This window comes from Periophthalmus magnuspinnatus, chromosome 22 (genome assembly GCF_009829125.3).
Source record: "Periophthalmus magnuspinnatus isolate fPerMag1 chromosome 22, fPerMag1.2.pri, whole genome shotgun sequence".
Lineage (NCBI taxonomy): Eukaryota > Metazoa > Chordata > Actinopteri > Gobiiformes > Gobiidae > Periophthalmus > Periophthalmus magnuspinnatus.
In genome coordinates, this window is record NC_047147.1 from 1,506,240 (window position 1) to 1,520,245 (window position 14,006).

Consider the following 14,006-nt stretch of genomic DNA (forward strand, 5'->3'; position numbering starts at 1 on the left):
ACATGGCTTCTTCTAGAGAGTGTCAATCCTAACAGCCAAGATATTCTTGTAAATAAAGAGGCGCTATTAGAGTTTATTGTTGATGTAATGTATGGCGCCCGAGACAAAAAAATCAAGGTCTGATATTATTAAATCAGTGTGTGAAGCGGCTGCCAGATTCTTGGGGCTAACAAATGACTCTCCCCAGACGCTGTATAACTCAATGAGAGCTATCCAGATGAGAGCAGACCAGCAGGTGAACCAGCATGTGAGCGAGCCAGGGACAGGGAACGAGGTGTGGAGCCAGTCAGCAGGCCAACAAAACTCAGGTGAGAGAGGGCAGGAGTCAAGGGAAGAGGAGGAAGAGGAAGGGTGTGACATAGAAGATTGGGATGTTGAGGACAATATTGATGATGTTTAGTCTCCTTTTTATGGTCTGTATTCTGCAGAGGAATGCAAGAAGTTTAATTGCTAACGGGCAAGAGCTTAAGAAAGTTGTTAGAGACCTTGACGTTAAGCCAGACCTCTTATGTGTTCAGGAGACGTGGTTGAAACCCTGTCTTGATTTCTCCATTCCAGGATATACGTGCCTTCGTAAGGACCGGGTAGATAGAGCTGGGGGTGGGTGTGCAATTTTTATAAAAACAGGGATTCAGTATAAACAATGTGAGTGTGAAGTAACTTTTGAATGTTTGATGATAGAGGTGTGGACAATGCATGGGAAAATGCATGTTGGGGAAAATGCATGTTGTTAATGGTTATAACCCATGTGAGCCATTGTACTAGAGGAACTTGAGGAGGTTTCCAGTAAAACAGGGACTTTAACAGTGTGGGCGGGTGACTTTAATGCCCATAATCCTCTCTGGGGGAGTCAAAATAGGGACTCAAATGGGATAGTTTTGGAGGAATTTTTAGATAGAGAAAATCTTGTTATTTTAAATGATGGTAGTCCTACACGTATTGATTGTAATGCAAATAAAACGTCTTGTCTCGATCTGACCTTTGTTTCCCCAGCATTGGCTAGAGTAGGAGAATGTAAAGTGTGGAAAGATACAATTGGTAGTGACCATTATCCAGTGGTTACCAGGTTGCAAAAGACTCTAGTAATAGATAATGGATAAAGAGTGGCACGATTTGATTTTTCCCGGGCTGATTGGAATAAGTTTAGAGAGGGCACGTTAAAGAGATTGGATGAAGTGAACAGTGAAGGGTCCATTGATGAAATGAGTGAGTCCTTAATAGCAATGACCATTAATGTAGTTCTGGAGTCAATCCCAGGCAGGAAAAGTCCTAAAAATCGAGTTATTGTCCCCTGGTGGAATAGAGAGTGCAGTGAGGCAGTTAAAAAGAGGAAAGAAGCTTTTAAAAAACTAAGGAAATATCCTACTCAGGAAAATGCAGTTGAATACACAAAGTGCCGTGCAGTGGCAAGAAAAGTAATTAAGGCAGAAAAAAAGAAGAGTTGGAGGGTTTTTTGTGGTACGCTTAGCCCCAAAACGCTAGTTAAACAGATTTGGTCAAGGATCCATAAAATGTCAGGTAAGGTTGTTAACTCAGAAATCCCAGTGTTAAACGATGGGAGCAGAGAGGCTGTTTCTAGTAAAGAAAAAGCAGATATGTGTGTGAAAGCTTTCCAGAGTGTGCATAATTCGTATTCTTTAAGTTTAGAAAGTCTCAAATTGAAAGAGGAAGTTTTGTGGGAAGAAGGATGGAAATTAAGAGGTAGGCCAGACCCGGAGAGTTTTATAAACAAGTTCTTCTCATTTAAGGAGCTGCGAGAGGCCATTCAAGCTGGAGCTAACACCTCACCGGACCAAGATAGAGTGACCTATACACTTTTACAGCATTTGGATGAGGAGGTACTGGAGGAGGTCTTGGTACTTTTTAATTACATCTGGGAGACAGGGACATTACCAAAGAGCTGGAAGCATGCCATTGTAATACCGATAGCCCGATAAGGATCCCTCCTCTCCTTCATCTTATAGACCCATAGCTTTAACTTCGGTGCTGTGTAAGCTGATGGAGAGAATGGTGACTAATAGACCTGTCTATAACTTAGAAGTTGGCGGTTTTTTTTCGCAAATTATCAAAATGGTTTTAGAGTAGGTAGAAACACAATGGATTCCATAGGAGTGCTTGATCAAGACATAAGGCGCGCTATAATAAATAAGGAGGCAGTAGTAGCAGTGTTTCTGGATATAGAAAAGGCCTACGATAGTATGTGGCGAGAGGGTTTACTGATAAAGCTGTATAATGTGGGTATTTAGGGCAGGATGTTTCTGTGGATTAAAGACTTTTTAAGTAATAGGTCAATTCAAGTTAGAATAAAAGGGGATCTATCTGAAGTTGCAGACATCATGAACGGTACTCCTCAGGGCTCTGTAATCAGCCCAGTTCTATTTAATGTTATGATAAATTATATTTTTCAGAAAGTCGACCCTAGATTTGGCAGGTCCTTGTTTGTGGACGATGGTGCCATCTGGAGGCGGGGAAAGAATATTGAATTTTTAATGAATTGTACCCAGGAGGCTTTAGATCATATAGTGCAATGGGCCAACAAGTGGGGGTTTAAGAGTAAATTCATGATCTTTGGGTTGAAAAAGGCAAAAGTGGTGCGATCTGTACGTATGTATGGTAGTCCATTAGAAAGAGTGAAAGTGTTTACATTTTTAGGGATGTGGATGGATGAAAAAATAACATGGAATAAGCATATTGAAAAAACAGTGTGTAAGTGTGAAAAGATAAATAATTTACTCCGGAGTCTGGCAGGTAGCGACTGGGGAGCCGACAGATCCACAATGCTCATGATATATAGAGCAATGATTAGATCCACTTTAGATTATGGCTGTTTTGTTTATGGGGTGGCAGCCAAAACAAATCTCCAAAAACTTGATAAAGCCCAGACTAGAGCCCTGAGAATCTGTAGCAGAGCTTTTAGGACGACACCTATTCTGGCACTTTTGGTTGAGACTGGGGTGGTGGACACCGGAAGTAAGGGATGCCGTCAAGCTGAAGAAGGAGTCCTATCGAGCCCTGTTGGCTCGTGGGACTCCTGAGGCAGCTGATGAGTACCGGTGGGCCAAGCGTGCTGCGGCTCGGGTGGTCACAGAGGCAAAAACTCGGGGTTGGGAGGAGTTCGGGGAGGCCATGGAGGAGGACTATCGGACGGCCTCAAAGAGATTCTGGCAAACCGTCCGACGCCTCAGGAGGGGGAAGCAGTGCTTCACCAACACTGTTTACAGTGCGGGTGGAGAGCTGCTGACCTCGACTGGGGATGTTGTCGGGCGGTGGAAGGAATACTTTGAGGATCTCCTCAATCCCACTGTCACGTCTTCCGAGGAGGAAGCAGAAACTGGGGACCCAGAGGCGGACTCGTCCATCACCCTGGCTGAAGTCACTGAGGTGGTTGGCAAGCTCCTCGGTGGCAAGGCTCCGGGGGTGGACGAGATCCGTCCTGAGTACCTCAAGTCTCTGGATATTGTGGGGCTGTCTTGGCTGACACGTCTCTGCAACATCGCGTGGCGGTCGGGGACAGTACCTGTAGAATGGCAGACCGGGGTAGTGGTCCCTCTGTATAAGAAGGGGGACCGGAGGGTGTGTTCCAATTATAGGGGAATCACACTCCTCAGCCTTCCCGGTAAGGTCTATTCCAGGGTACTGGAGAGGAGGGTTCATGGGAGTATGCCCAACCAGTCCACATGTGTTTTGTGGATCTGGAGAAGGCATTCGACCGTGTCCCTCGTGGTGTCCTTTGGGGGGTGCTCTGGGAGTATGGGGTCCGGGGCTCTTTGCTAAGGGCTGTCCGGTCCCTGTATGACCGGAGCAGGAGCTGTGTTCGCATTGCCGGCAGTAAGTCAGACCTGTTCCCAGTGCATGTTGGAATCCGCCAGGGCTGCCCTTTGTCACCGGTTCTGTTCATTATATTTATGGACAGAATTTCTAGGCGCAGCCAGGGGCCGGAGGGGGCCTGGTTTGGGAACCACAGGATTTCATCTCTGCTGTTTGCAGACGATGTTGTCCTGATGGCTTCTTCGAGCCAGGACCTGCAGCAGGCACTGGGGCGGTTTGCAGCAGAGTGTGAAGCGGCTGGGATGAGAATCAGCTCCTCCAAATCCGAGGCCATGGTTCTCGACCGGAAAAAGGTGGTTTGCTCTCTCCGGATGGGTGGTGAGTCTCTGCCCCAAGTGGAGGAGTTCAAGTATCTCGGGGTCTTGTTCACGAGTGAGGGAAGGATGGAGCGGGAGATTGACAGGCGGATCGGTGCAGCGTCTGCAGTGATGCGGTCGCTGTATCGGTCCGTTGTGGTAAAGAAGGAGCTGAGCCGGAAGGCGAAGCTCTCGATTTACCGGTCAATCTACGTTCCTACCCTCACCTATGGTCATGAGCTCTGGGTAATGACCGAAAGGATAAGATCGCGGATACAAGCGGCTGAAATGGGCTTCCTCCGCAGAGTGGCCGGGCGCACCCTTAGGGATAGGGTGAGGAGCTCGGTCACACGGGAGGAGCTCGGAGTAGAGCCGCTGCTCCTACACGTTGAGAGGAACCAGCTGAGGTGGCTCGGGCATCTGCTCAGGATGCCTCCTGGACGCCTCCCTAGGGAGGTGTTCTGGGCATGTCCCACCGGGAGGAGGCCCCGGGGAAGACCCAGGACACGCTGGAGGGACTATGTCTCTCGGCTGGCCTGGGAACGCCTTGGGGTCCCACCGGAGGAGCTGGAGGACGTGTCCGGGGTGAGGGAAGTCTGGGAGTCCCTGCTTAGACTGCTGCCCCCGCGGCCCGGCCCCGGATAAGCGGAAGAAAATGGATGGATGGATGGATGAATGGGGAGTCTCCATTGTATATTAGAAGACAAAAACTGGGTCTTCAGTATTGGACTAGGTTGGCAGGGCTGCAAAATGTCTGTTAAATGACTTTTGGGAGTTTGGAAAGAGAGAGGATAAGTGCAATTTTTTTGTATCGTATCAAAGGAATTGTTAAAAAGGAAGGTCTTGTAAACAATGTTATAGGTATAGTTTGGCCATCTCTTCCTTTTTGGAGGATGCCTGAACCTGAAGTCCAATTGGATTTCTTAGGAATGGATAAGAGTCTAACAAGCAGACAAGTGAGTGAGTTTATTACTGAAAACAAAGAGAATATTGTTCATGTCTTCACAGATGGGTCAAAAGACCCAGTCTCTAAGCAGGCAGGATTTGGAGTGTATGTCATGAATAGAGTACAGGTATAGTTGTCGAGTGAGTGATTCTCTTTCTATTTTTTCGGCTGAGCTTCTCGCCATTTGGTGGGCTCTGATATGGATTGAGGAGAATAAACCTAGTGTTGTTTGTATATATTCAGATTCAGCAGCAGCACTTGAAGCCATAACGAAAGAACTCACGAAGGGAGCCCGTCCACATCTGGTGTTAGAGGTACTGTCCTCACTACAATGGATACAGTCAGAAGGGATGGAAGTAAGCTTCATATGGGTACCTGGGCACTGTGGCATCCCTGACAATGAGATTGCAGATAAGTTAGCCAAAGAAGCTCTCAGAGGGAAACAATAGATGTTAACGCTCCTTTGGGGAAGCTAGAGTGCATTAGCATATTTAAAAGCATTGGTGACCATATGTGGCAGCGTGAGTGGGAAAGTGACCCAAGGGGTAGGCACTATTTTAGCTGTCAACCCTCCATAAGGAACAAAAGGCTCTCACTAATGGGTAACCGCAAAGACCAAGTGATTATAACAAGACTCAGGCTGGAGCATTGTGGGCTGGCAGAGTGCCTTAAAGTTATTAAAAAGTATCCTAGTGGAATGTGTAGTTGTGGGCAGCCAGAGACGGTTAAACATGTGCTTTTATTTTGCCAGGTCCATGCAAGAGAAAGAAGAAGCCTATTCATTAAATTGACAGAGTTAGGACTAAAAACATTTTCAATAGCTATTATCTTTTCTGAATCGAAAATGTCGTACTTAATCGATAAGGCGATAATATGGTTCCTGCTCTCCACCGGGCTCTACCATAAAATCTAATGATAACTGACGCGAACTGCTCCAACCTTGAGGTGGCAGCATTACGCTTTGTTTGCGTACAGCCTGCCGGAAATAATTAGAAGAAGAAGAAGAAGAAGAAGAAGAAGAAGAAGAAGAAGAAGAAGAAGAAGAAGAAGAAGAAGAAGAAGAAGAAGAAGAAGAAGAAGAAGAAGAAGAAGAAGAAGAAGAAGAAGAAGAAGAAGAAGAAGAAGAAGACGTAAACGTAAACCCGGAAGTGCCGTGGATGGAGTGGATGCACTAGATTTTTGAATGAAATCTGTTTCTAATCTCAAATATACAATTTCTGAAAAAAGGTAAACAGCATTATAACATTGCCAAGCAGCTATTTCTTTATTATCACTATGTATTTAGTATTATGTAGCTAAAAAGGATATATTTATTTCAGTAAAAAAGTGAAATACGATTTATTTTGCTAGTTGTATTAACATAACCATGGTTACCATAGACATTTAGACATTGTAAAAAGAAATGCAACGGAATTCAACGTATTTAGCATTTTGTTTCTCATGTAATGGTTTTTGCGCTCTAGGCTCCATGTGTTAACTTTGTTAGCTAGAGCTGAACCTTGTCGTTGATAAAATGTTGAACCTTTGCTCCCTGTGTTGTCAGACCAACGGAAGAAGAATTACCACCACCATGAACATAACGTTTTATTAAAGGTGCATTGCGTCACTTTTCTGGGGAAAGCTCTGCCACTTGCTTGTGTCCATTGAGATGTTATAGCTTTGCCTGGAAAGTTCGACAGTATGGCATTAAACATATCTGTCTCCATGGAGAGAAACAGGTGGCACCATCCAGCTTAGTTACAGGTCAGATCTGTGGAGGGGCGATCCCTCTCGCAGTAAGGATGCATGTCTTTTAAGATATTTGCCTTTCTAATTAAACCCAGACAGCACGTAGCAAATTTGACCTCAAGAGCTGCCTATACAATATATCTGTACTTGGGGAAGACACTCAGATACACAGGAAAAATTCAGGAATTCAGGAGACCGTTTAGGTTAAATATTAGCTAGATAAATAACTTTAAATCACCTGACGGACCCTCCCATCAGAAAGGTTACATAGTGCTCCTTTAAATATTTGCTTTTTCATTAGATGTTTACAATGTACTTATTCTGTGTTTTGTACTGTATCCAGATATGGGGAGCTTGGAGTCAGACCACACTGACCCACTGAGCACTGAGTTTGTTTACTGTAATGGGGCCATAACGGAGGTGCTTAAATATGGAAGCTGCAAGACTAGACATGACACTCTCATCCTTGTTATTCCAGGTGAGATTACAGCTATGAATCTTTGATCAGGGGTCCAATGTAATTCATTGCAAATAAAGTTTTATATATATATATATATAACTCGTAATTAGGAGATTAAAACTCATAATTAGGACTTCCTGTGGGGCTTTTATTTTTTTTCCATGGCTCTTTCGGTGTTAAAGGTTGCTGACCCATGCTTTAGTCCTTAATCGAACCACTTAACCAGACTAACAGGTGTGAAAATTCCTTAAGCATATAATTAGCTGGTGTCACCTGCAAAGAACAAAACAGTCTCTTTAAAATATGTTACCTTGAATTTAGGCCTATACAAACACACTCTGTATTGTATTAGTTTATTTTAAGTTTTCAGTCTCTCAGGGTTAGTGCTTTGTTGGAAAAAATGCAATTAGATGGTTTTCAACATGGTTTTAGGTGAGTTTAGAATATATATATATATTACAATACTTAAAATGTTCATCCAAAGTTGCTATTTTAGTTTTCTCTATGGTTTTCTTTATTAATGTCTTTACAAAAGTACTTGCCAATGTACTTAGATATTCAATTATACGTGTAGTTTTCTCAAACTTAGTGGCTAGTCCAATACTTATAATATTTAGCATATGGAAAAGACTCCATACTAGCTCTATAGAATGCACAATATTAAGATGACGTTCTATAGAGCTAGTGTAGAGTCTGAGCTAAAGGTATGGAATAGTCAGCTGGTTTGGAAGTCAAGTATAAATGGCAGAGCTTTAGACTGGTAAAACTGGTGGTAACATCATGGGTGTGTTTAATTTGACTGGACCACAGATAATTTTTGAACTGTCAGCTGTGAGACAGGCTCTGAAGATCATCAAAGATTTGGAGAACACACAGTATGTGCTCCTGCAATCTGGAAGGAGATACAGGGTTTATTTATGTAAGAATAACAAGTATAAAACAAATTTATGCCCCAGTACATAAAATTGATTAACAGAATGGATGTGTGAAGCCTGAGTGACTGTATGTTGTCCATTTTTTTGTCTGAATGTTAATGTGACTGACCCCTGCTAAAATGACTTATTTGGCCAAATTTCACCATGAGGAGAATAAACAAATACTGTCATTTCCATATTGTGGGACAAATAGAGGTTTAGTTGATCTTATATTTAGCTGTACACAATTATTTGAAGATGCTATATTATTACATTTTTTTTCTGTCCGATAAAACCAATACTAAAACATAAGTCATATTTACATTTTTCTCCTGAATGGGAGTGACTCATTTTTGGATAACTACTTTTTATGACGACTTGGGTAACAATAATATGAAGGTTTTTTTTTTTGGCTAATCTATTGTTCCTCTCCTGATTCATTATTCTCCTGGACAGGTAATCCAGGTGTGGTTGGATTCTACACAACGTTCATGCAAACTCTGCACCAAGCGTTCAACTATCGGGTCCCTGTTTGGGCTGTTTCTCATGCGGGACACTGCGAGCCTCCAGACCACATGGACATGGTGGAAGGTACAACTCACTACTTTAACTACTCACTAAAATACAAAATTATTAGGGATGAAATTATATCCAGATCACACTGTATGGTATTAGTGTAATATTAAAGAACGCCTGTACCTGATTTTGAGTGAGGGACATGTTTTAGTTTGAAGCAAAGTTAAACAAAGTGACACGACAAGTGTCACCCACAGCGTTTGGTTCTAATCAAATGAAGCTCATCGAGGCTATCAGTTATAGTGGCCAATTTGGAGCTTATTTCTTATTTGGAACTCCGACCACGAGTATCATAGCAACCAAAGAGCCAATCCAGAGTGAGGCAGAGAGGCAATGCAAGTTTATTTGTATAGCACAGTTCATACATAAGGTAATTCAAAGTATTTACAGAATAAGAAAGACATTAAAATCACAACACAACAAATCAAAACATAAATAATCACGAATAATTAACATTAACAAAGAAGAGGCAGAATAAAAACCTTTCAGTCATATGCACAGCTAAACGGAACTGTTTGGAGCCTGGATTTAAACATTTCCAAAGTAGAGGCCTGTCTCACCTCTTCAGAAAGACTGTTCCAGGTTTTAGCTGCACAAAACTGAAACACTGACTCCCCATGGTTTGTCCTGGTGTAGTCCTGGCGTAGTCCTGGCGTAGTCCTGGCGTAGTCCTGGCGTAGTCCTGGCGTAGTCCTGGCGTAGTCCTGGCGTAGTCCTGGCGTAGTCCTGCTTTAGTCCTGCTTTGGTCCTGGTTTGGTCCTGGTTTGGTCCTGGTTTGGTCCTGGTTTGGTCCTCAGAGTAGTCCTACCCTGGCATTTAATTCTAGCTAGCTTTATCCCTGTGTGTCAGATGCCCTCCCTTGGTCTTTTATTGTTTTATTGTTCTTTGCCTGTATGTTGTATTTTCTGTATATCTGTTTTTGTTGACTTCTGTGTAAAGTGCTTTGGGTAGCTTGTATTTTAAATGTGACATATAAATCAAATTTACTTATAACTTGTTTGTTTTGCAGATTCCTCTTTAGCGGCAGAATTGGACGTGTTTGGGATAAATGGACAGATTGAACATAAACTGACCTTCCTCAGAAAACATGTGCCCCGAGAAACACACCTTGTTCTGATTGGTCACTCCATCGGGTGCTACATCATCCTGGAAATGATGAAGAGAAATCCAGAACTTAAGGTGCGTTATCAGTTTATAGCTCTTATAAATGGGTTTCAGATTACATCACAACTAGGGCGACAGTAGCTCAGTTGGTTTGTCCACTGATCTGAAGGTTGGTCCTGTGTCAGATGCCCACCCGTCCTCCTTTATCTCAGTGTGTCAGATGCCCTCCCATCCTCCAATATCCTTGGAAGCTTGGCTGTCTATGTCTCTACTGTCCCTGGTTTTCAGAATGATGGAAAAACTACATCCGTTACCATAGTGATCAACAATTTAAAACCAAATGTTATATCATTTGAATGGGAAAATGTTCTCAAAATGTTGCAAGACATTGAAACCCCTGAATCCTGTAACCTTATCTTAAAACATATCTAATTTCCTTGCTTTTCTGTTTCTGTTCCTCAGGTATTAAAAGCTGTAATGTTGTTCCCCACCATTGAGCGCATGGCCCAGACTCCTCAGGGCAGAGTGGTTACCCCAGTGATCTGCCAGCTCCGGTATGTGGCATATTTCCCGGTCTTCCTGCTCTCCCTGCTGCCCGAGTCCCTCAAACATGGCCTGGTCAGACTGGTGCTGGGGGGAATCGGCTCTCTGGATCGAACCATAATACAACCCACTGTGGGGCTGCTCAGTGGAGACTGTGCAGGTCGGTATTACACAGGCTATCACTGGTTTTCAAATAAAGACTGTATAAAGAAGTGGATTAAGTGAATGTGACGTCACCCACAGCGTTCAGCTCCAGTCAAATGAAGCTCGCCGAGGCTAGCAGTTATTGAGCTGAGCCAAGTTTCACATTTTGAATTCCGACCACGAATATCATAGCAACCAAAGAGCCAATTCTGTGCGAGGCTGTTGACCCTTCCCACCCTTCCCACTGCATGAGCAGGAATTGGGCACTTAACAATGCTGTCAGTTAACCTGTTGCTAACACTAGCACAGGGGTGGGCCACACACAGCCCTTTGGGTTTATTAATCCAGCACGCCGAACGTGACCAAATTATACTAAAATAGGTAAGGGTAAACCTTGTTCAATTTACCTTTCCCCTGTAATGCCAAGGTTTCCCCAAAAGATGGCACACTTCAGCAACATCAACCTTTTATGGGTGTATTACTCTCTTATTCTCTTATCAGCCCTTCTGCAAAAATTAGCTTATCAAAGAAAAGAAAAGTGGATAGTGAGCACCGAGTGTTTAGTACGGAGTAGACAACAAAATATTTTTTCACTGAAGTCCGATGAAAGGCTGTATATGTAATATGCTAAGAAACTTTTGCGGTTTTTAAAGAGTACAATATCAGCAGTCACTTTGCTACAAAGCATGCCAACTACGTTACCAAGGAGCCAACACAGGAACGGGCGGCTAGGGCTCAGAGGTTGGCAGCCAATTTACATACTCAGTAGCATTTTTTTTTACTGGTAAACCGCGAGTCAAGAGTCAAGTACCAAGGCATGTTTATTGCTGGCATTCAAATTAGCAAAAGCTAACAAGCCTTTCTCTGAAGACGAGTTTTTAAAAGAATGCGTTCGGAAAACAATTTGTACAATGAGCCTTGCATATTCTTGCTTTGCTGTATGTTGCAGGACAAATCTCTAATGTAATATATACATACACTGCCTGGCGGAAAAAAAAAGGCACCATCTGAATTTAACTAAACAAATAGGTTGGGGTTGCTGCAGTTGGTCAGGTCTAGGTTCAGCAACAGTATGTGCTCAAAGAATGAGGTAAGCTGAGGTAAGGTTATTCCAATGGATTTTTTTTCTTCCCTGATGCCACAGGCATATTCCAAGATGACAATGCCAGGACTCAAACTGTGAAAGAGTGCTTCAAGGAGCATAAGACATAGTTTTCACACATGGATTGGCCAGACCTTAACCCCATTGGATTGGCCAGACCTTAACCCCTTGAGAATCTTTGGGATGTGCTGAAGGCTTTACGCACTGGTCCGACTCTACCATCATCAATGCAAAAAAAAATGTATGCAACACTGGATGGAAATAAATCTTGTGACATTGCAGAAATGCCACAGCAAATGAGTGCCATAATCAAAGCTAAAGGCGGTCCAACAAAATTGACCTTTTTTTTTTTTTGGTGGCGGCTTTTTTTTTTTTTCTGGCCAGGCAGTGTATATATATTCCCGACTGTCCCCTCTGTCAAATTTTAGAACCCATTGTGGTTCGTGTGTCAAAAAGTTTGCCCACCCCTGCGTTAGCAGGAGTAACCTCGGGGAAAGAAGGCGCCTGATTTGTCTGTTATAAATGTTCATATCTTGAATCAAGAATAAAATAACTGCCGGTAAATAAAAATGCTGAAATAAAAACACCAGGATCATGCAGAGCAGGTTAATACAAACATTTTGACCAAAATGACGAGGCTCATTGCACCAGTTACAGAGAGAGGGCGTTTGCAACAGCCTTGATTGACAGCGTTGCTAAACCAACGGTGTGGGCGGGAAGGGGCGTTATCTTCAACAGCCTCGCTCTGGATTGGCTTTTTGCTATGATACTTGCAGACGGAATTCTAAATGTGGAACTAAGCTCCAAATTGGCCCCTATAACTGTGGGTGGCGTCACACTCACTTAGTCTACTTCTTTACATAGACTAGGTTTTGAGTAGACGGAAGATTTTGCACAAAGAAATTTGAGTATTTTCAGTGTAAGTATTGTACATGTTCAGGAAATTAATATTGAAACTTCTTGAACATTCTGTTCTGTTAAAGCTGTATTATCTCTCACAACAATCACAAAACAAAAATGTGGCATTTTTACTAGAGCTTATAACAGAAGACTGAAAGAATCCACACATATTTTGTTTTGATTTGCAGCTAATGCTATGTACATGGGTGGTCAAGAAATGAAGAAAGTTTTAGACCGAGATAATGCAACGATTAAGAAACATCTACATAAGGTGAGTTTTCAGACTTTGTAAAGTTACATTATGTTATTATTATTATATTGTCTATGTAGTCCCTTCTTTTTCAGTCAGTGAAACTATATAAATGCATTCAAAGACGCATTCACACTTTCTGATTTGGTCCTGGTTTAGTCTTGGTTTAGTCTGGATGCAGACTTGTTCTAGTCCTGGTTTAGTCCTGGTTTAGTCCTGGTTTAGTCCTGGTTTAGTCCTGGTTTAATTCTGAGTTTAGTCCCAATCTTAGTGCTATTTGCGACAGTAGTAGTTTTATATACGATTACTGTTACATCAATGACAACATGCAAAATCCTTTATTTCTCAGCTTATATTTTACTACGGAGCCGCAGATCACTGGTGTCCTGTTGAATATTACAACGACATCAAGAGGGATTTTCCAGATGGAGATTTCAGACTTTGTGAAAGCGGTTTCTGTCACGCCTTTGTCCTGAACGCTGGAGCTGAAGTCGCCAAAATGGTGGTCAAATGGATCAGCCGAGACTTAAGAACTTGAAGTAGTGTTTCATTTCATAGATTTATTAATTGTGATTTATGGCTGATGTAGACAGTCTTGATTCTTCAGACATTCACAAATATTTATACGTTTGATTATTTCATTACAATATAATGAGAAATTAAATATAAAAGAACTACTTGTGTTACTCTATCACTCTGGTTGTCTTTGATAGTGGTGTTTTTTATGTTTTAATCTAAATGGACCTATGCATTTGCATGTGTTTGTATTATGGTTGTATTTTTCTGTATTTTAACAGGGCACTGTTAAATACAGAAAAATAGTCTGAGTGCTCTCATTGGCCTATTCGTGTATAAATAATTTAAATAAAAATGAAATATGGAAAATGGAAATCAGATACATACAGTAACGGAAAACTTGGTACCGCCTTATAATGGCTACTCCTTAAATAGAGTTTATGAAGCATTGACAAAAACTTAATTCATAATGTAGTAGTAGTTTATTTATTTAAATGACCTGCAAAAATAAAAAATCACATATTTTAATAATCTTAAAACTCCGCAAATCTAATAATAATCTGATTTTGAGTGTGCATGTAACCGCAGCCAGTGATCCAGGCTTAATAACTACTTAAATATTACCCTAATGTCTAATTCTATTCCTTACCAAGCTTGAATCATTCTTAGTAAACTATTTGCAATTTCTTTGTGACCTAT

The 14,006-nt window shown here is 42.1% G+C and overlaps 1 protein-coding gene across 2 annotated transcripts; it reads left to right on the plus strand.

Annotated features, from left to right (window-relative positions):
• Positions 1–6,064: 6,064 nt before the first annotated feature.
• Positions 6,065–13,558, plus strand: ldah (lipid droplet associated hydrolase). Of its 2 annotated transcripts, none has more exons than XM_033988359.2 (7): positions 6,065–6,297; positions 7,142–7,276; positions 8,629–8,763; positions 9,758–9,927; positions 10,315–10,555; positions 12,730–12,812; positions 13,141–13,558. In XM_033988359.2, exons 2-7 carry the CDS (start codon positions 7,144–7,146, stop codon positions 13,327–13,329), a joined length of 951 nt encoding a protein of 316 aa, XP_033844250.1. In that variant the 5' UTR covers positions 6,065–6,297; positions 7,142–7,143; the 3' UTR covers positions 13,330–13,558. The 2 variants fall into 2 exon arrangements, with proteins under 2 accessions (XP_033844250.1, XP_055087187.1); XM_055231212.1 differs by lacking the exon at positions 6,065–6,297 and adding an exon at positions 6,647–6,663 and having other exon boundaries at positions 13,141–13,368.
• The last annotated feature ends 448 nt before the right edge of the window (positions 13,559–14,006 follow it).